Source organism: Tursiops truncatus, chromosome 14 (assembly GCF_011762595.2).
Source record: "Tursiops truncatus isolate mTurTru1 chromosome 14, mTurTru1.mat.Y, whole genome shotgun sequence".
Taxonomy (NCBI): Eukaryota; Metazoa; Chordata; class Mammalia; order Artiodactyla; family Delphinidae; genus Tursiops; species Tursiops truncatus.
Genome location: NC_047047.1, coordinates 8,040,107 through 8,060,196, shown reverse-complemented (window position 1 = coordinate 8,060,196; position 20,090 = coordinate 8,040,107). Strand labels below are relative to the sequence as shown.

At 41.7% G+C, this 20,090-nt stretch overlaps 1 protein-coding gene across 5 annotated transcripts in view; it reads left to right on the top strand.

The window, feature by feature from the left end:
• VWA3B (von Willebrand factor A domain containing 3B) overlaps positions 1 to 20,090 on the top strand; it is a 211,225-nt gene that overhangs the window by 117,194 nt on the left and 73,941 nt on the right. For 4 of the 5 annotated variants that reach the window (XR_012325581.1, XM_033838164.2, XM_033838165.2 and 1 more), the window contains 3 exons: positions 6,809 to 6,991; positions 15,637 to 15,764; positions 18,833 to 18,975. Coding sequence is in view for 4 of the 5 variants with exons in the window: in XM_033838164.2 (XP_033694055.1) it covers positions 6,809 to 6,991; positions 15,637 to 15,764; positions 18,833 to 18,975 (454 nt within the window). In the remaining variant the exon portion in view is untranslated. The remainder of the gene's footprint in view (positions 1 to 6,808; positions 6,992 to 15,636; positions 15,765 to 18,832; positions 18,976 to 20,090) is intronic. The other variant, XM_073791075.1, reaches the window with a different exon arrangement.

Sequence of the window (20,090 nt, the reverse complement as noted above, 5' to 3'; positions counted from 1 at the left end):
GGGAACAAAGAGGGACTCACTAATCCCCTGAAAGTGAATGCTGAGAGTGGGTTTGGGGGACCTTTTCCACTGCCACTAAAAAGCTGTTGAGAGATACTTGCCTGGCTTAGGGACGCAGAACTGAGGTAAAAACACACACACTGAGAAATTCCTTTGTCTACTACAAGAGTGAGGAGAATTTAAGTGACAGTGAGTGTTGTTTGGTTAATTTGATGCCCACCCATAGACCTGGAGACAAACCCGATGAAAGGAGATGTATGCCTTCCGTGGAAGGCTGGTTTATATTTTATTATAAACAAAGAGTGAGGAGATTCTTTGTGATGTTTTTTCCTTTGGGGACGCTGAATCTAAAACACGTCACTGCACAGTGTCCTTGGTTTTATCCCTAATTTTAACTTAGTAATCATTTAAACAAAAGCATGCCTTTCTGGTGAAATGTTCTTTGTTTAGCCTGACTGGAAAATATTTGAAAAGTTTTAGCGGCATCTGTTCATCTTCTTTTGAGCTTTGTGAATGAAAGGCTAATGCTCTGGGCATTAAATAAATATACGGATGTGCAGGCCAGTACAATGTAAATTAACCACTAAAGTGAATTAGTATCAACTTGTTTCCTTCATTGTGAAGTGTCTGCATGTGAAGACTGCTAGGCAAATATTGTACAATACCCGGTGTCAAACGGTCCAGGGCTTAAATACTAGAGCAGCTGGATTTTACTACCGTGTTAGATCTATGGCCGCGAAGTTGTATAAAGTGAAATTGTATTTGGAACGATTTTCCTATCAACGTCACTGCCCTTCCTATTCAGAGGCGATTTATCGTGCCTTGTTTACGCTCCTTGTGTGGCAGCTGCACGTTTGAGGCTGCAGAGATGAATAATATCCTGCCCTAGGGGAGCTTACGCATCGGAGGATGCGCTGGCATATACAGTTAATTCTGGTGAGATAGAGGGAGTGGAGTTGCCTGTGCTACGGGCTGTACGGGAGCACGGTGATGAATTCTGCTGTACACGATGGAGAGAAGGCCAGGCAAGGTTCCACCGAGGAGGGTGCATTTCAGCTGTGTCTGGAAGGAGGAGAAGAAATTTCCTAGACGGGGGAGATTACTGGTATCCTGGGCAGAAGGAACAGAGGTGTGAAAATACGTGGGCTGCTCGAGGGAACATCCCGAGAGCAGTGAATGGAAAAGTGTCAGGGCCGAGTCTCGGAGGTTTGGTTGGGGGAGATTGTGAAGGTCCGTGAATGTCACACAGAAAGGGTGGGCTTTACCTCAGTAGGGACTCTCAGAGGAGCAGATGGTCCCATCCGCCAGTGCATTAGAGATATGCCTCTAATGCACAGGTGGATGGGAGAGCCAGGGAAAGACTAGATCTTGGGCTGGTGAGGTCCCACCTCAGGGAGGAGCAGCAGAAATGCGGAGGAGGGGACCCTCCAGAGATGAGATCATAGAAGTAGCATCAAAGGACTTGGTGGCCAGTTTGGGGGCAGGAGGTGCGGGGCTGGGTGAGGAACAAGGGAGAAGGGGGTCAAGATGACTGATTTCTGCTTTCTAGTAATTGTTATTAACTGATTGAAATCTAAAGAAGGAGAGACCTGGGGGTTTCTGGTGGAGGAAGCTGAGTTTGAGCACCTGGAGTTCACGGCTGTCCAAAAGCCCCTAGAAGGATGGGGCTGGCATTTGGGGAAAGAAGTAGGCTGCAGGTTCTGACTTGCAAGTCATCTGGACAGGGGATCTTTTTCTTGTTAATAAATCCCAACTGATTTTATTGTAATTTAGAAAATATAAGTAAGCATATAATCATAAGGAAGAATAAGGTGTAAATTGTTCATAATTCAATTTTCTGCTCCTTCTCATCTAATATATGCGTTTTTCCAAGTCATGAGACATTCTTCAGAAACATCATTCTCAATGAGTGCATCATATTAAATGACACAGATTTAATAAAACTACCTTAAAAATTGACTTGATTTAATTTTTGAATAGTAATACATTCACATGGTACAAATGACGAAGGTACGAAAGGATAGAATGTAGAGAAAATCCTCCCTCCCACCTCCCTTCACCAGCTATGAGGCAGGTGATATGTGTATTACCAGTATATTACCAGCTTCTTGCATCTTCTTTGAGAGATAGTTTGCTATGCAGACAGATATTTGTTTATGTATATTTCCTTTTAAAATACATAAATGGTAGCATATTACACGCACAATTCTGCGACTGTGTTAATAAAACAATATACCTTGGAGATTGCTTAATATCATTTCATAAAGAGCTTCTCACTTTTTCTATAGCTGCCCACTATTCCATCACACAGCTACTTAGTCATGTCCCCCGGTGATGAGTGTCATGTCCCCCGGTGATGAGTGTTTAGGTTATTTCAATCTTCCTGTTACAGACAAGGTTGCAAAAGTAACTGTGCACATATATCATTTTGCACATGTATATCTGTAGCATAAGTTCTGAGAAGTGGACTCAGTTAAAAGGTATATGTTTAGATAGATACGCCAAATAGCCCTTGAAGAAGATTTACCAAGTACCACTGTGCCAGCCGTGTGTTGAGAAGGATTCTTGGTCTACAGTCCATCATAGACTTAGGAGGGTCTGGAATCTCCCAAAATTATATAAAAAATGCACTCGTACATTTTTCTGGGGAGAAGATCAGTAGCTTGCCCCCACATTCCCAGAGGGTCGGTGGTCCACTTAACGATGAGGCACTAGGGAAATGAACGAGCTGGAATCAGAAATAAGCAAGTTACTGAAAAAGTGATTTATAAACTCTTATTCAGGCATTTCATATTTGTATCTGCCTTTTCCCCACAAACAATCTACTTATTTTGCATTATTCCTCAGACTCTCTCAAAAAAACAGATGGATATTTGATATTCATGTTCTATGTAGAGGACATTAAGATGTACCACTCGATCTCGATTTGGTTTTGAATTTTCACTGACTGTATGACCTGAATATGTAAGACCAATGTCATTATTCCCGGTACTCCGCAGAATTTCCAACTTGGAAGAACACACAGAGATGCTGTTCAGGATTCAGTTCCATGGACATCAGCATGCTGCTTGTTTATTAAATGTCCAGGGCAGAATTATATAGAAGACAAGTCTTTTAATTAGTCAAGTTCAGAGGGTTCTTCATGAGCCTGGATTGCTAGGTGTCCTTGGGTGGGCATCTGTAGGTGCAGGTGGACACTGCAGGGCCTCTGTCAGGAGCAGCCCAGCACATCTTTGGCTGTGGTTATTTTGGGACTTCTTTGAAGTTAGGGGCTCACCCTCGCAAGAATGGACGTGAGGAAGGTATCTGCACCGTTCTAAACAAAAACGGATGGATGATAAAGCCCCACGTGGGGTATGCGAGGGATGGGAGCAGGGGAGGGCACAGGGTGACCCCCTCTGCACAAACAAACCTCCTTCAGGCTGTTGGGAGAACCGTCCCTGCCTTTCTTGACACCCCAAGTTGACCTTTGTGGTGAAAGGAACATCTGGCCGCACACCTGTTCTAGACTCGGGGACGAGGGCACTGGGGGAGAGTGTCTCAGGTGTGCTGCTTGGCCCCAACTTAGGGATCGACGGGACCTCTGAGGGGAACAGACTAAGGAGTCCTGGGCTGAGAAAGGCTTCCTCGGTGTCCTACAGACATGGCCCCCGCATGGCACAGCCCCGCGAGCTGAGCTACTATAGTAAGTGGCTGGGGAGAGTCAGGGTGACTCAGGCTGTGGTGGTGAAAGGATTACTTCAACATACTGAGTCTTCTTTTAAGCTGTGAGGACACCCACCAGCGAAAAGGATCCTTGGGGGCTGCAGGGTTGGGGCGGGAGGACAGGCGTGGCTCTCTTCTGTTGCAGGGCTGGAGCTCCTTCTGCAGTCCAGGTGCAGCCCCGCCTTCCGCCCAACTCGCCACCACCACGCTGGGCACTAGAACCTCGTGCCAGTTTAGCAAACACTACCTGGGGCTGTGTGCTGCTGGGGGGCTCACAGCGATACACATAAGAGACTTGCTCATGCTCTCCTGAGCTGTCAGGACTGATGGAAATAAACAGCTTTAGAGCCAGAGACCTGGGTTAGAGCTCATCCCCAGCACTGCCCGTCTGAATGACCTTGGGCAAGTGCCCCCGATGTGAATTTCCTCATCCGTGACTTAAAGCTAATGCTCCCTCCTCGCAGGGTTGCTATGAGTGAATGAGGTGATATTCTCGTGAGTGCATTACATGGAGATTATACATATATATATATATATATATATATTTTTTTTTTTTTTTTTTTGCCACCCGGCATGTGGAATCTTAGTTCCTCCACCAGGGATCGAACCTATGCCCCCTGCAGTGGAAGCACGGAGTCTTAACCACTGGACCACCAGGGAAGTCCCTAAACACTGGGTTTTTTTTTTGGGGGGGGGGAGTTGTTTTTGTTTTGGCATTCCACGGATATTTACTGAGCACCTTTTATGTGCCAGGTACTGCTATCAGTCTGGGGTACAGTGAGGAGCAAGATAGACAACATGCCTGCCTTCAGTGAAGCTTCTGTTTTATGGAGAGATAGGCAAGGAGCAAATGACCATATGAAATAATGTCAGGTAGCGTATGGAAGATGAAAACGCTGTCCACAGTCCCTGGCACCCACACCACTGGCACTAAATCAACGTTAGTTTCTTTCCCTTCCCAAATATCTCAGCTGTAAGTCAATATAGGAGTAATTTCTAGCTAAAACCCTATCTATCAAATTAACAGAATGTAGGTCTAGCATCTCCAGTCTGGTATATGGGGCTGAGGGGCAGTGGCCAGGAGTCCTGTAAGAAATGAGGATAATGATAGTACCTTCCATGGTGGGTTGTGGGGGGGATGCAGGGAGAGAGCACAAGCAGAGCCCTTAGTGCCCAGCGCATGATAAGTCCTCAAAACGGAAGCTAGGTTGAAGGAAGAGCAGGCAGCAGAGAGGGCTTTGCTCTGTCCTTGAAGTTGACAAGAGGGATGGGATCAGCCCTCAGCTAGGTTAGGTTGCTGTTTGGTTAGGAACCAGCCAATGGGCAGAGGGGAGGGGAGAGAAGAGAGGAGGAGACGTGTGGGTGGACTTATGGGCAAGGACAGGTTCAAGGCTGGTCAGATACAGAGACTGAAGCCATGTGTAAGTGGTGGCTGGAATGAGACCAGTCTCTGGGGGACCACTCAACTGGCCATCTCCCAGTGGTGAGTCCAGAGGCCTCCCTCATCCCCCTGCCTCCCCAGGGCTCATAGCAAACGTATAGGAAGGGTTAACAGTCAAAGGATAGGAACTGGGGGTGGAGAGTGGGAACTGGCCACTCTCCAGTTGGAGCCAGCAATTTGGGTCCATCAAAGAGGGACTGAGAAACACAGAGGCAGTGGAAGCAAGACAATCAGAGGCACTTCTGAGGGTGCTCAGCTGGGTGTGGTGGTGCTGGTAGAGAGGTGGCAGGGCAGTTCATCAGTCATCTTTCCTGAGAATCGGGTAATGTTTACGGAGAGTCAGTCCTTAGCAAGAGACGGTCTTTATTGCAAATGGCGGGGAAACACATCGTCTGGCATTGCTTCTAGGAGTAAAAACTCTTTGAATCTAGTCTTACCACTTAAGAGGTTGATGACCCTAGGAAACTTAGTTCTTCTGAGCCTCAATTCCTCTATCTTTAAGTGGAGTCCATATCCGTACCTACTGTGCCAATTAGGGTTTCACGTTACTGGGAGGAAAAGCAGAAGAGCAGACCAATGATGGCTGAAACAATGGAGAGGCCTATATCCTATGGCTGCGAAGCCCAGCAGAAGGTAGTCTGGGTTATACAGCTATTCAAGGACGTCTCCAAGAAATAGGCTTCCTTTAATCTTTATGCTTCACTGTCTGTGTGTGTGACGTCCACCCTCATGGTCACAAAAGAGCTGCTCCACTTCTAGGCAGAGTGTCCACTTTCCAGGGGGCAGGGGTGAAAAGGGAAGGATATTAGCTTTTTTTGTTAAGTCTTTGTCTTTTTTATTGGCAAAAAAAAGTCTCTCCCTTGAGACTTCTGCTTATATCTCAATGGACAGACCTGGCCACACCTAGTTGCAAAAAAAGTGTCAGAAGATGAGTGTGTATGTGTGTATGTGTTGTGTTTGTTTGTTTGTTTTTAACTAAGTATGTTGCTACCATGAAAAGAAAACCAGGGCTCTGACAGTAAAAAAAAAAAGGAGAGGTAGGCAACTAGCAGTCTTTCCAAAACTCTCTCACAAGATGGTTGTGAGGATTAACTGGGATATTATTGTCCCCAGCAGAGTGCCCAGCGCAGGGAAGGACCCTAAGTCAATGTCTCTTTTTTCACTCTGTGGGAAACACATTGACCATGGTCTAGAAATTACTTTTTGGGAGTAGATGCTTTGGAAGCCACATGGAGATCTGGTGACCTCACTCTGTAGAATCCCAATAGCCAAGGTGTATTACCCATGACCCTAATACTTTAAGTGCTTAGAAGTATAGCCCAGCATTTCAAAAGCATGGACTTTAGGTTTAGGTGCCCTGAAATTGAGTAGTTTGGTTAGTCAAATATTTCTCCCAGATTTTTTCCCACCAAACTGTGAGCCCTCAGAGGGCAAGAGCTGAGTCATTGGTCTTCATACTCTCACTATCTGGCAATGTTTGCTTTGTTTATTGAATTGAATTTACACCTTTCCAAGAAGTCACTCTCCACTGTATACAGGATTACTATTTGAGAATTTCACTATCTAGAGCAAATACTAGGAATTTTCACGTCTTTTTTTTTTTTTCTGTCTCTTCCTCTCTCTTTCCATCTCCCCTTTTCCCCTCAAAATTTATCATTTCAGCCACCTCAAATGGTTATAGAGCAGGCCAAATGTTTTCAGAAAGTCCCTATTTACACCATCTCCTTCTGTTACAATGATGAGATTGCAAATGGATTTTTGAAAGAGCTTGCTTCTTTGACTGGAGGAGAGTTCCATTCTTACAATTTTGGTTACAAGGATCCCTGTCCTCCAGAGGCTGTTCAGGTAAGAGCTTAATGGGCTGAGAAGAGAGTGTTCACTTATTTCAGCACTAATGGCTGGAGGCCCATGGATGAGACTTTAATTGGGAAAACAGCAACCACAAGGACACCTAAGTGGAGAAAATGAATCACTTAACAGTGAGCATACTACAAAACGTGGCCTAAGGACCACCTGAGCTAAGGCACCTGTGACAATGCAGATTCCTGGGTCCTACTTCAGAGCTACTAAATCAGGGTCTAGGCATAGAGGCCTAGGAATCTTAATATATTTTGTTTTTTTCTATGCTTTTTATTATGGAAAGTTTCAGACAAACACAAAAGTAGAAGAGTATATGGACCATGTACCTATCAGTCAAATTTAACAATTATCAACATTTTGCCAAACTTCAGGAGTCTGTATTTTTAACAAGCATCCTGGGGGTCCATACATAAAGTTCATTAACCACTGCCTGTTTACAGACATTTGTGGGAAACTTTCAAAAAATTCAGATGTTAGGTAGTTGTCTTCTGACTTCTCAGGCTCTATAACCACGTGGCACCTGATAAAGCAATCCATTCTAATGCACTAATGGGAGAAAGTAAATAAAATCCTATGCTCCAGTCTTCCAGTCTTGGCCTGAAGATATGCATTTCAAGAATTCCCTCGTATGGGCTTCCCTGGTGGCACAGTGGTTAAGAATCCGCCTGCCAATGCAGGAGACATGGGTTCGAGCCCTGGTTCAGGAAGATCCCCCATGCCACGGAGCAACTAAGCCCGTGTGCCACAACTACTGAGCCTGTGTTCTAAAGCCTGTGAGCCACAACTACTGAGCCCGCATGCCTACAGCCTATGCTCCGCAACAAGAGAAGCCACCGTAATGAGAAGCCCACGCACCACAACGAAAGAGTAGTCCCCGCTTGTCACAACTAGAGAAAGCCTGCGCGCAGCAACAAAGACCCAACGCAGCCAAATGAATAAATAAATAAATAAATAAATAATCCTTTAAAAAAAAAAAAAAGAGTGCCCTTCTAGAGAATGTGGTTTTTGTCCTACTGTCTTCTTTAAGGAGTGACAAACCAGAGTACTGATCAGTGCTTACATGTGAGGAAACTACCAGAGTCTGGGGAATGAATCATCCAAAGGAAATGGAGGGAACAGTACTCTGAGCTCACACAAGGCAGAGAATACTGACTACTTCCATCAGTCATACTGGAAAACCTCATAATCTATAGGCATTGGGTAGAATTTAAAGAATGATCTTCTCTAAGCAGTGGGAACAACCAAGCACTGCTCCAGTTCTGTCTAGAAAATCTTAAATGCAAGACCTGAAAGGATCAGTCCATTTCCAAGGAACTTAACTGCATCTCTGAACAAACCCCAAGAATAATTATAGGAAAGCAAAAATATCCACCACTCAACAAAGTAAAATCGACAGTTTCTGACATCCAATCAAATAGTACCAGGTATGCAAAGAAGCAGGAAAATACAGGTCCATAATGAGGAGAAAAAACAAACAGAAAAAGTGAAACATGTAAAACTGACTCAGATGTTAGTATTAGAGCATGAAAACAGTTATTGTAACTGTATTTGATATGTTCAAAACGTTAGGGAGAGACATGGAAGATACAAGTAAGACACAAATCAAGCTTCTGGAGATAAAAAAGTACCATGTATGAGATAAAAAAATACATGTAAATAGGATGAACAGCAGATCAGACATTGCAGAACAAAAGATTAGTAAACTGCAAGATAGCAATAGAAATATCCAAAATGTAACATAGGAAAGAAAGAGAACTAAAACCAAAAAACCAGAAAAATAGAAAACAAGGCATCAGTGAGCTGTGGAAAAATTCAAGTAGCTTAAACATATATGAAGCAATAGTGACCAGAAATTTTACAAGTTGGATTGAAACTGTAAATCCACAGATCCAAGAAACTCAGTGAATCCCAAGCACAATAAACACGAAGAAGACGACACCAAGTTACATCAGAATCAAACTTCTCAAAACAGTGACAAAGAGAAAATTTTAAAAGAAGGTGAATTATGTACAGAGGAACAAAGATAAGAATGACAGCAGATTTCTCATTAGAAACAGTGCAAGTGAAAAGAGAGTGACGTGACATTTTTAAAGTACTGAAAGAAAAACATCTGTCAGGGTAGAATCTATATGCAGAATGTATTTCAAAAAGCAAAGTTAATAAAGATATACAAAAACTGAAATAAGTCATCACCGATAAACTTGCAATACAAGAAATGTTAAAGAGAGTACTATATGTAGAAGGGAATCATACCAGATAGAAATACAGACCTACACCAAGGCATGAAGAGCAAAGGAAATGGTAACTGCATGGGTAAATAAGTTTTTTTACCTTGTTATTTAAATCTAATTATAAATAACTGGAGGGATTTCCAGTTCCAGCAATAATGGAGTAGCCCCATTCCTCCTAGGTCCTCTGTCTTACAGCTTAAAAGCCCTGGACATAAAACAACAAACAAGCAAAGGAAGACTCTGAAAAGTAGAAAGAAGGAGGTGGAATGCCTTGGGGACCTCAGAACCTAAGGAATGACATGGCATGAGTTCTGTGGGTTTTATTATTGTCTTCCATATACCCCAGATGGGGCACTGCCAAAGCCTCCGACCTGGAATCCCTAACAGGCACAGACCCAAAAAATGACCCAAGAACAACCTATTTCCTCTAGCTTAGCCAAAGACCTTTTGGCTGCCCTACTCCAGCCATACATCAATGGGGAGACTACATCCCCTTCCCCAGGATTTCAGTGGAGCTGAACAGGGAGATGATCTTCCGTTACCACCCACCTGCTCCATGGAAGGAAGTGATGGTGCTTTGATATCCCTGTCAGGTGGTATCAGTATATCTGCCCAGAGAGCTAATATTCCAGCCCCGACATGGTGGAAGCCAGTGGCAATGCTTCTCTGCTGGGGTAGTGTGAGTGGGGCTGAATGGAAAGTTGATTCTCCAAACCCCACCAGGCAGAAGCAGGTGTGCTGCAAATCCTGCGCTAAGGTGGTATCAGAGGATTGAGAGGGAAGCTGGTCATCCATCCCGCCCCACTCCGGTAGAAGTAAGCAGTGCCCTCGTTCCCTAAGCAGGGTGTTGTCCAAGGCGTCCAGTGGGCAAGCTGAACCACCGTCCCACCAGGCAGCGCTGAGACTTAGCAAGGCACTGTGAGATCAGAGGCATCACTGCTATTCTTCACCACAGCCTTCATGGCAGAGGGATCAGCAAGGAGCTAAGCTTCCACAAACACCCAGCATCAATGAAAATGAAAAAGTAAGTGTGGGCTGGGGATAGGTGACACTCCACTTTCCCCCATCCTTTGTGTCAGTGAGGCTTGGTGAGAAGCTGCCTCCACAACACCCACCAGCATAAGATAGTTGAGGTGGTGTGAAATAGGACTAACCCCACAGCGCTCCTCCCGCAGTGGAGAGCTGAGCCTCTACCTCTATCCGGCATCAACAAGGTCAAAGGAGGTGTGCTATGTGGGGCTACTCAGTGCTCTGCTAACCCCTACCCTTAGGAGCCTCTGACTGTGAACAAAGTGGAGATAACTGTCCCACGAAAAGAGAGCTGAACTCCTGACTCTGGCCGCTGTGACAGTTCGCCTTGATGAAAACAGCTGAAAAAAAAAATCACCAGATACACAGGTATGCCCAAATGAAAATGAACTTTAACTATAAAAGTTCCCAAATATATAAAACATGTACCAGAAAAACAGGTTTACTGGAGTAAGTGAGAGGACTAGTCAAAGGGACACAGCCACAAGTGGCCCCCTCTGGGAAGCCTCTTTACCCCCATGGTCCTGAGACTCCACCTCTGTACAGAGATGCCAGAGTGGGAGGGAAGAATAGGCAGGAGGGACCCAGCCCAAGCAAATGGTCCACTCCAGGAAAACCCTTTATCAATGGGTCAAAGAAAAGTTCTCAATTTGCTTAGAACTGAATGAAAACAAAAATGCACATCAAAACTATGTGGAACGCAGCGAAAACAGTGTTGGGAGTGAAATTTATAGCACTAAATGCTTATATTGGAAACAAGAAAATGTATTGAATCAACAATCTGCATTCTCACCCCAAGAAACTAGAACAAGAAGAGCAAAATAAACCCAAAGCAATCAGAAGGAAGGAAACAATGAAGATAAGAGCATAAAATCAGTGAAATTGAAAATAGTAAAACAGTAGAGAAAATCAATGAGACAAAAAGCTGTTCCTTTGAAAAAAAATTCTCAAGAATTTGATAAAACCTCTCAGAAGGCTGACAAAGACAAAGAGAGTAGACACAAAGCACTAATATCAGGAATGAAATAGGGGACATCACAGTAGATCTCACAGTCCTTAAAAGATAATAAAAGGAATACAACAAACAACTTTGCATTCATAAATTTGACAACTTAGAAAAAACATGGACCACTTCCACAAAATCCACCAACTACCAAAACTCAACCAAGATAAAATGGACAATGTGAATAGCACTGGCTAAAGAAGAGAAATCATATGGTCGTATTATTGTGCGCAAATAGCCTTGACCAAATGCAACACCCGTTAATAATAAAAAACTCAGCAAAATAGAAACAGAGGGGAACTTCCTCAACTTACATCAACTTAATACCTACGAGTAAAATCATACTTAATAGTGAAAGATTGAATAATTTCCTCCTAAGATCAAGAACGTGGCAAAGGCATCCACTCTCACCACTCATATTTAACATACGACCGGAAGCTGTACCCATGGCAACAAGGCAAGAGAATAAACAAAAGGCATACAGATCGGAAAGGAAGAAAGAGACCTGTCCCTATTTGCTCGTAACATGTTGTCTACACATAAAACCCCAAGGAGCTAAAAAACAAAGCAAAACGCCTAGAACTATTAAGTGAGTTCAGCAAGGCCACTGGTTACAAGATCAGCACACAAAATTCAATCACATTTTGAGAAGTCAAAATTAAATATTCCATATTATTTACAATTGCTCCAAAGAATATGTAATACTTAGATGTATATTTTAAAAATATGTACAGGATTTTTTGCTGAAAATTACAAAAGGCTGAAGAAAGAAATCAAAGAAAACCTAAATAAATGGACAGGCGTATACCTTGTTCATGGATTGGATGACTGAACGTATTAGAGATCTCTTTGATTTATAGATTTAATCCAATTCCTGTCAAAATCCCAGAAAGGTTTTTTACAGACGTGGTCAAGCTTATTCTAAAATATATATGGCAAGTCACAGGCCCTAGAAAACCCTACAAATCTTGAAAAAGAAGAATAAAGTGGGAGAAATAATTTCAGTATTAAGGCTTACAGTGTAGCTGCGTTAGTTAAGGCAGTATGGCTTTGGTGGAGAAACAGACACCTAGACCAATGGGTAGAGTATAGAACCCAGAAGTATACCCAGCATGCCAGTATGCCAAACTGATTTTTGACAAAGGTACAAAAGCAATTCAATGGGGGAAGGAGAGCCTTTTCAAAAAATGGTTGGAGCAGTTGGACATTCACAGACAAAATAGTGAACCTCAACCTAAACCTCACCCTTCATGCAAATATTAACTCAAAATGGATTATGGACTTAAATGTAAAACATAAAACTATAAAAATTCTGGAAAGAAATATGGAAGAAAATCTCAAGGACCTTGGGCTAGGCAAAGAATTTTTAGCCTTGAGAACAAAAGCATGATCCATAAAAGAAAAGATGGATAAATTGGACCTCATCAAAAATAAAACCTTTTGCTTTGCAAAAGACCCTGTTAACAGGATGAAAAGGCACTGGGAGTGTCTGCCGTTCCCTTGGGAGAAACTGGGCGAAGAGTACATGGGATCTCTCTGTGTTATTTATTACAGCTGCATGAAATCTACAGTTATTTAATTTTAAAAAGACAATTTACTGGTAAAGCAAAAAATAATCATAAATTCAACATCTAGTGATAAACTGCTCAAAAGACCCAAATTACCAAAACTCTCTCAAGAAGAAATAGAGAACCTGAACAGCCTTACATCTATTTAAGAAATTGAATTTGTAGTTAAAAACCTTTATGCATAGAAGCCTCCAGGCCCAGATTGCTTTACTGCTGATTTACATCAAACATTTAAAGGAGAAAATAATATCAGTTCTACACAAACTCATCTAGGAAAATGAAAGGAGGGAATACTTTCATATGAGGCAAGCATTAACCTGATACCAAACCCTCGCAAATACAATCAGACAAGAAACTTATCGGCTAATATTCCTTACGCATACAGAAGTCGAATGCATAAGGACCAAGTTGGGTTTATCCCAGAAATGCAAGTTCTGTTTAACATTTGAAAATTGATATACAATTCACCAAATTAACATACTTTATTAAAAAACTTACAGTCATCTCAATTTATGCAGAAAAAGTTTTGACAAAATCCAACACACTTTTCTAATGAAATCTCTCAGCAAAATATGAACAGAACAGACTTCCTCATTCTGTTAAATGGCGCTTAGGAAAAACCTACAGCTAGCACCATACTCTAATAGTAAAAGATTGTACGGTTTCCCCCTCACATCAGTAAAATGACAAGGTTGTTTGCTTTCACCACTCCTGTTCAACAGTGTAATGGAAATTCTAGTTAGCCCAATAAACCAGGGGGCAGGAAAACCATCCAGAATGGAAAGGATGAAGTAAAACCGTCTTTATTTTCATTCAGCATGGTTATATGTGTAGAAAATCCAATGGAATATACAAAAGTGCTGCTGGAGCTAATCATTGAATTTAGCAAGATTGTAGGATACAAGGTCAATATACAAAAATGAATTTTGTTTCTACATATTAGCAAAGAAAAATAAAAATTATCATTTACAATAGCATCAAAAGTATGAAACATGTAGGGACAAATTTGTCAAAATATGTGAAAGGGCCTGTATACTGAAAACTACAAAACATTGCTGAGGGATGTATCTTGTTTACAGGTCAGAAGACATCACAGTGTTAATATGTGCATTCTCTCTCAATTGATCTTTAGATTCATCACAATCCCAATCAAAATCTCAGCAGGTTTTTTCAATTAAAAATTGACAAACTAATTCCATGGAAACTTTGAAAAAGAAAATCAAAGTTGGAGGACTAATACTGCCTGATCTCAAGACATATAAAGCTATAGTTATCAAGACAGGGTGGTATTAGTGTAAAGATAGGTATATAGATCAGCAGAACAGAATAGCAAGACCAGAAATAGACTGACACATATGTAGACAACTGATTTTCAACAAAGATGCAAAGGCAATTCAGTGGAAAAGGATATAGATTTTTATTCCCCCCCAAAATGGTGTTGGAACAATTGGACAAAATAAACACAATTTCCTCCATACATCATGCCGTATTCAAAAATTAATATATACATGGATCAAAATGATACATGGATCCAAATGTAAAATCTAGGTCTTTTTCCAGGTAGAGGAGAACATATGAAAAACCCTTCGAGACACTGTGTTAGCCCCAAAAAAATTTTTAATAGGTTATCAAAAGCATAGTCTATATAAGAACAAACTGATAAATTTGAGTTGATCAAAATTAAAAGCTTCTCTTTAAAAAACAATGCTAAGATAATGAAAAGACAAGTTGTAGACTGGGAGAAAATGTTTTCAAATTGTATATCTAATAAAGGACTAGTATTCAGAACATATAAAGATCTCTCAAAACTCAAAGAAACAAAAAATAAGCAAAAGATTTGGACAGACATTTCATCAAAGAAGATATATGCATGGCAAACAAGATCATGAAAAGATGTTTAACATCATTCGTCGTTAGGGAAATACACATTAACCATGATGAGATACCACTACACAGCTATCAGAATGACTATAATTAAGACAACTGACCTCATCAAGTGTTTGCAATTATATGAAGGAACTAGAACTCTCATTCATTACTGGAGGGAATGTAAACTAGCACAACCATTCTGGAAAAGTTTGATAGTTTCTTTAAAAGTTCAACATCACCAACCATTTGATCCAGCCATTCCATTCCTATTTATTTACCCAAGAGAAATGAAAGCAGATGTCCATACAAAGACTTGTGCACAAATGTTCACAGCTTTAGTATTTATAATAGCCCAAACCTGGAAACTCAAACGTCCATCCACAGGTGACTAAATTTTGAATTCGGTATATAATAGAATACTACGCAGCCATAAAAATGAATGTACTACTGATTTATGCTACATCATGGGTGAATCTCAAAATAATTATAAAAGTAAAGCAAGCTAGACCCAAAAAGGGGTATATACTATATGAGTCCATTTAAATAAAATTCCAGAAAATCGAAACTAATATAGTGACAGAAGGGAGATGAGTAGTTGGTTGGGGGAAGAGAGGTTTTGAGGCAAAGGAAAGGCAGATTTACAATGGGAAACTAGGAGGCTTTCGGGGGTAATGGATATGTTTATTGTCTTCATTGCAGTGATGACTTCACAGGCGTGACTGTCGAAACTACTCAAATGGCACACTTCACGTACATTCAGTTTATTATAATATAAATGAATTATACCTCAATTGGGCTGTCTAAAAAAGGAATAATATAAGAACTACATGAAATTCTTTAGATTCTACTTTTCCTGATACAGTTCGTTTTCTGTTAGAAATGTTTGAAATCTGAACTCTAATCTCGTAATGCATTAACTTATTTTGGCAGAATGAAGATCTGACTCTTTTAATTAAGGAAATGGAGCAGGGACGCAGTGACCTGGAGAAGGTACAAGACCTTTACTCGGAGTCCTTGGTCATGGACTGGTGGTACAACGGAGAAAAGGATGGAGACAGGTGAGCACAGCAGAGCTCCCACTTCCCCATCGCAGGATGCTCTGCTGGATCTCTTTGCCACTTCTTTCTGCAATACTTTGTGAGATTTCTTTTAAAGAATCACATAGTATAATTATGTTAGGATTTTTGTTTAAGCAAAGGGAACTCATAATCTAGTAAATTAATAATGATTGGCGGACTTTCCTGGTGGCACAGTGGTTAAGAATCCACCTGCCAATGCAGGAGACACGGGTTCGAGCCCTGGTCTGAGAAGATCCCACATGCCACGGAGTAACTAAGCCCGTGTGCCACAACTACTGAGCCTGCGCTCTAGAGCCCGTGAGCCACAGCTACTGAGCCCACGTGCCACAACTACTGAAGCCCACGCGCCTAGAGCCCGTGCTCCGCAACAAGAGAAGCCAGCGCAGTGAGAAGCCCGCGCACCGCAATGAAGAGTAGCCCCAGCTCACCACAACTAGAGAAAGCCCAGGCACAGCAACAAAGACCCAACGCAGCCAAAAATAAAAATAAATAACTTAAAAGTTTTTAAAATATATTAACAAAATAATATTGATTGGCTTAGAGAAGCCACATGGTCATCCTTATAGGTAGATTCTGAAACCCTTGCATGAGCCCTAAGGATGTCTCATTTCCACCCAGTGTGGACAATACCCCCCACCAACCGAAGCAGTGATGGAGCAGAGCAGGAGTGCTGTGTCACGAAGGAGATCTGACTCAGGGTCAGGAGGCCAAGGTCCAGACTTCACTCTGTGTGACCTTGGTGGATCTCCATATTGTCCATTGCCATGGGTCTCAGTTTCCTCATCTTTAAAATGATGGGTGTGGTGGTACGATTTGGGATAGATGATTCCTCAGGTCTTTTCCCATCCTATATTCTAATATGTTTATTTTGGGGGTTTTTGTGTTTGTTTGGTTGGTTGGTTTTGGGGGGTTTTTGGCCGTGCCACATGGCTTGTGGGATCTTAGTTCCCCAACCAGGGGTTGAACCTGGGCCCTCGGCAGTGAAGGCGCAGAGTCCTAACCACTGGACCGCCAGGGAATTCCCTCTAATATGTTTCTAACTAGTAGTTCTTAAATAAAGATCAAAACCACCCTAACAAACACTCAGAAAGTGTGTCAAATCTTATTTAAATGATTTCACATTGTACACATATTCAAGTGTCACAGCTTCATATAAATACCCCATCAGGAAGATGTCTTTTTATTTAAAAGAGTGATAGCAAAATGGAAAGAAGTTGAAAATACATATTAATCAGGATTTCTGTCTTCCTCTTAGCAAACTAAGCATTTAATATGGGCTGGCGGCAGGGCATGAGCATGGACTCAGTAAAAAGATAAATGTTATACCAGGCATCTCTTTTTTTTTTGCAATAAGTGGGCCTCTCACTGTTGTGGCCTCTCCCGTTGTGGAGCACAGGCTCCGGACACGCAGGCTCAGTGGCCATGGCTCACGGGCCCAGCTGCTCCGCAGCATGTGGGATCTTCCCAGACCAGGGCACGAACCCGTGTCCCCTGCATCGGCAGGTGGACTCTCAACCACTGCGCCACCAGGGAAGCCCCCAGGCATCTCTTATAATAAGATTTTACAGCATTATTTTTTTTTAATTTGTTTGGGAAAGCTTAGATACATCTCCTAAATCTGGAGAATTTAAGCAAATAAACTAAGAAATAAATGAGCAGCACATCAGTGTCAATTATCTTCTCTATACTTTTCAGCTAGTACCTTACCTGTCTTCTTCCCCTTGCTTAATCAAACTAAAAAATGTCAGGACAACATGACCAGCTATTGCTTGGAAGTTGGTTTGGTCAGTTGACTGTAGCTGCTATTGATTGACTAGTAGATGTATTCTTGGTTTTTTATATGTATATATATTTTAGGGGCTCTAAGGAGCAGGTTCTAGAGTCATGCAGAGGAGTGTTTTAATCCAGGCTTCCCACCATTACATGTTAGTAACTTTGGGCAAGCTACTTAACCTCACTGAGCCTCAATTTCCTCATCTATAAGAGGGAAGTAATGGTCATCATAGGGTTGTTGGGTGGATTAAATGAGGGCATGCCTGGCACATAATAAGAGCTCTGAATTAATATAAAGAGAAGAGTAAAATGCAGTGCCTCATTCTATAGATATTATGCTTCTGTACTTCCTTATAACATATCATTAGGAAAAGTTAATTTGCCTACCTAGCTGTGGTTGAAAACAGATTGAGTTTTTTACCAGGTGGAATAAATGTTACAGCCTCCAAATCTCATCTCCCTTCTTTCTTTTTTCAAACATTTACTGAGTACAAATCATACGCCAGGCGATCTGGGGTGCACAGATGAATGTAAGCCTGGGCCCTTGTCACAGGATGCAGTGTGGTGGGGCATCATGGGACACTGGGCGGGTGCTCCATGGAGATGGGCTTGGAGGGGGAGGTGAAGGAAGGAGGGCGTGCTTTACAGTGTTGGAGCAGGAGGTTGTTCTGGAAACTCCTTTCTGTGGTTGCTGTGTTCAGAGTGTCAGAGAAGGTGTGTCTGGGAAAATATTTAGGAATTTTGGGGGATCCCTCCTGGCCCAAGATCTTCAACAGAATGGTTTGCCATGATCTGGTGCTGGCAGAGGGTTCAAGGCAGGGGTTTCCCTTCTCTGGCTTTTATAAGAGCTAGCTGTTCAACCCTTTAGTTAGAGAAAAGAGTTTCTATAATGCTTTCTGCTTTACAACAGACTCTTTCTGGAGTTAATCCTCTCATCAGCTCCATGCTGTTAGGGCCCAGCTGATGTTTCCTTCAGTTTGTGGGTGAGGGAAGTGATGAAATTTAGAGGATTGAGCGACTGCACTTAGTCACATAGCTGGGAAGGAACAGAGCTGTGGTGTGAGCTAGGGCTGGGCTCCTGTCCACTCTTCTGCGGGGGCAGAGATAAATGACTATTCTTATTTTAACCAAATATAAGGTGAGTGGCTCACTTCTTAAGCTTGCAGCATTCAACACGATTGTATTGATCTAGCTCTGCCTTCTTGATGGAAATTTTGTTTCCCCCTCCTTTTTTTTTTCTTTCATCTTCTTTGTCTACTTTTTATCTAAAACAGGCATCAAAAAGAAATCTGTTCCATTGTTTCAACCCCAGAAAAATGTGCAAAATCTCACGCTGATGTTGAATCAACACGAATGTCGAAAGTACCAGAGGACCTGTCAAGTCAAAAGATTCAGAAAAAGAAAGTCCTCCACGCAGGTATCAGTGAACAAAATGGTTTGACTCTCATTACCAGTTTTCCTTTAATGCAAGAAGGTAGAATAAAACTAAAGCCCCATAATATTTTAAAAGAAGCCTAAACCTGTGTTTATTAAATTGAAATTTTTATAGAAGTGATTATACATTCACATGCAGTTATGAGAAATAATACAGAGAACTCCCGTATATCTGCTCTTCCCCCAGCTTCCCCCAATGGTAACATCTTGAAAAAATAGTACAATTTTGCAACCAGGAGATCGACATTGATACAATCCATGATCTTACTCAGATTGCCCCAGTTTTACATGTGTTCATTTATGTGTGTGTGTGTGTGTGTGTACTTCTATATGATTTTATCATACGTGGTTTCATATTTCCACCATCACAGTCAAGCTACAGAACATCTCCATCACCACAAGAATCCCTGGCATTGCTCTTTTATAACCACGGCCATCTCCCTCTGACACCCTTTCCCAATTCTTGGGGACCACTAAGTTCTCCATTTCTAAAATGTTGTCATTTCAAAAATGTTATATAAAATGGAATTATACAGCACATAACCTCTGGGTTTTGGCTTTTTTCACTCAACATATTTTCCTTGGGATTCATCCAGACTTTTGGCAGGTATCAGCAGTTCAATCCTTTTCATTACAGAGTAGTAGCCTGTGATATGGATGTACCAGAGTTGGTTTAACCATTCATCTGTTGAAGGACATCTGGGTTGTTTCCAGTTTGGGGCTATCACGAATACAGCAGTTATAAACATTTTTGTACAGGTTTTATGTGAACATAGTTTTTCATTTCTTTAAGATAAAGCCCAAGGGTGCCATTGCTGAGTCATATAGTATTGAATGTTTAGTTTTATAAGAAACTGCCAGACTATTTGCTGGAGTGGCTGTGCCATTTTAAATTATCACAGCAAAGAATGAGTGATTCAGTCTCTCCACACTCTCGCCAGAACTTGGTATTGATTGTCGCTCTTTTCTATTTTAACTGTTCTGATAGGTGTGTAACATCTCACGGTGGTTTTTACTTGCATTTCCCTAATGGCTAGTGATATTGAACATCTTTTTATGTGCTCATTCACAATATATCCTCTTCAGTGAAATAGATAT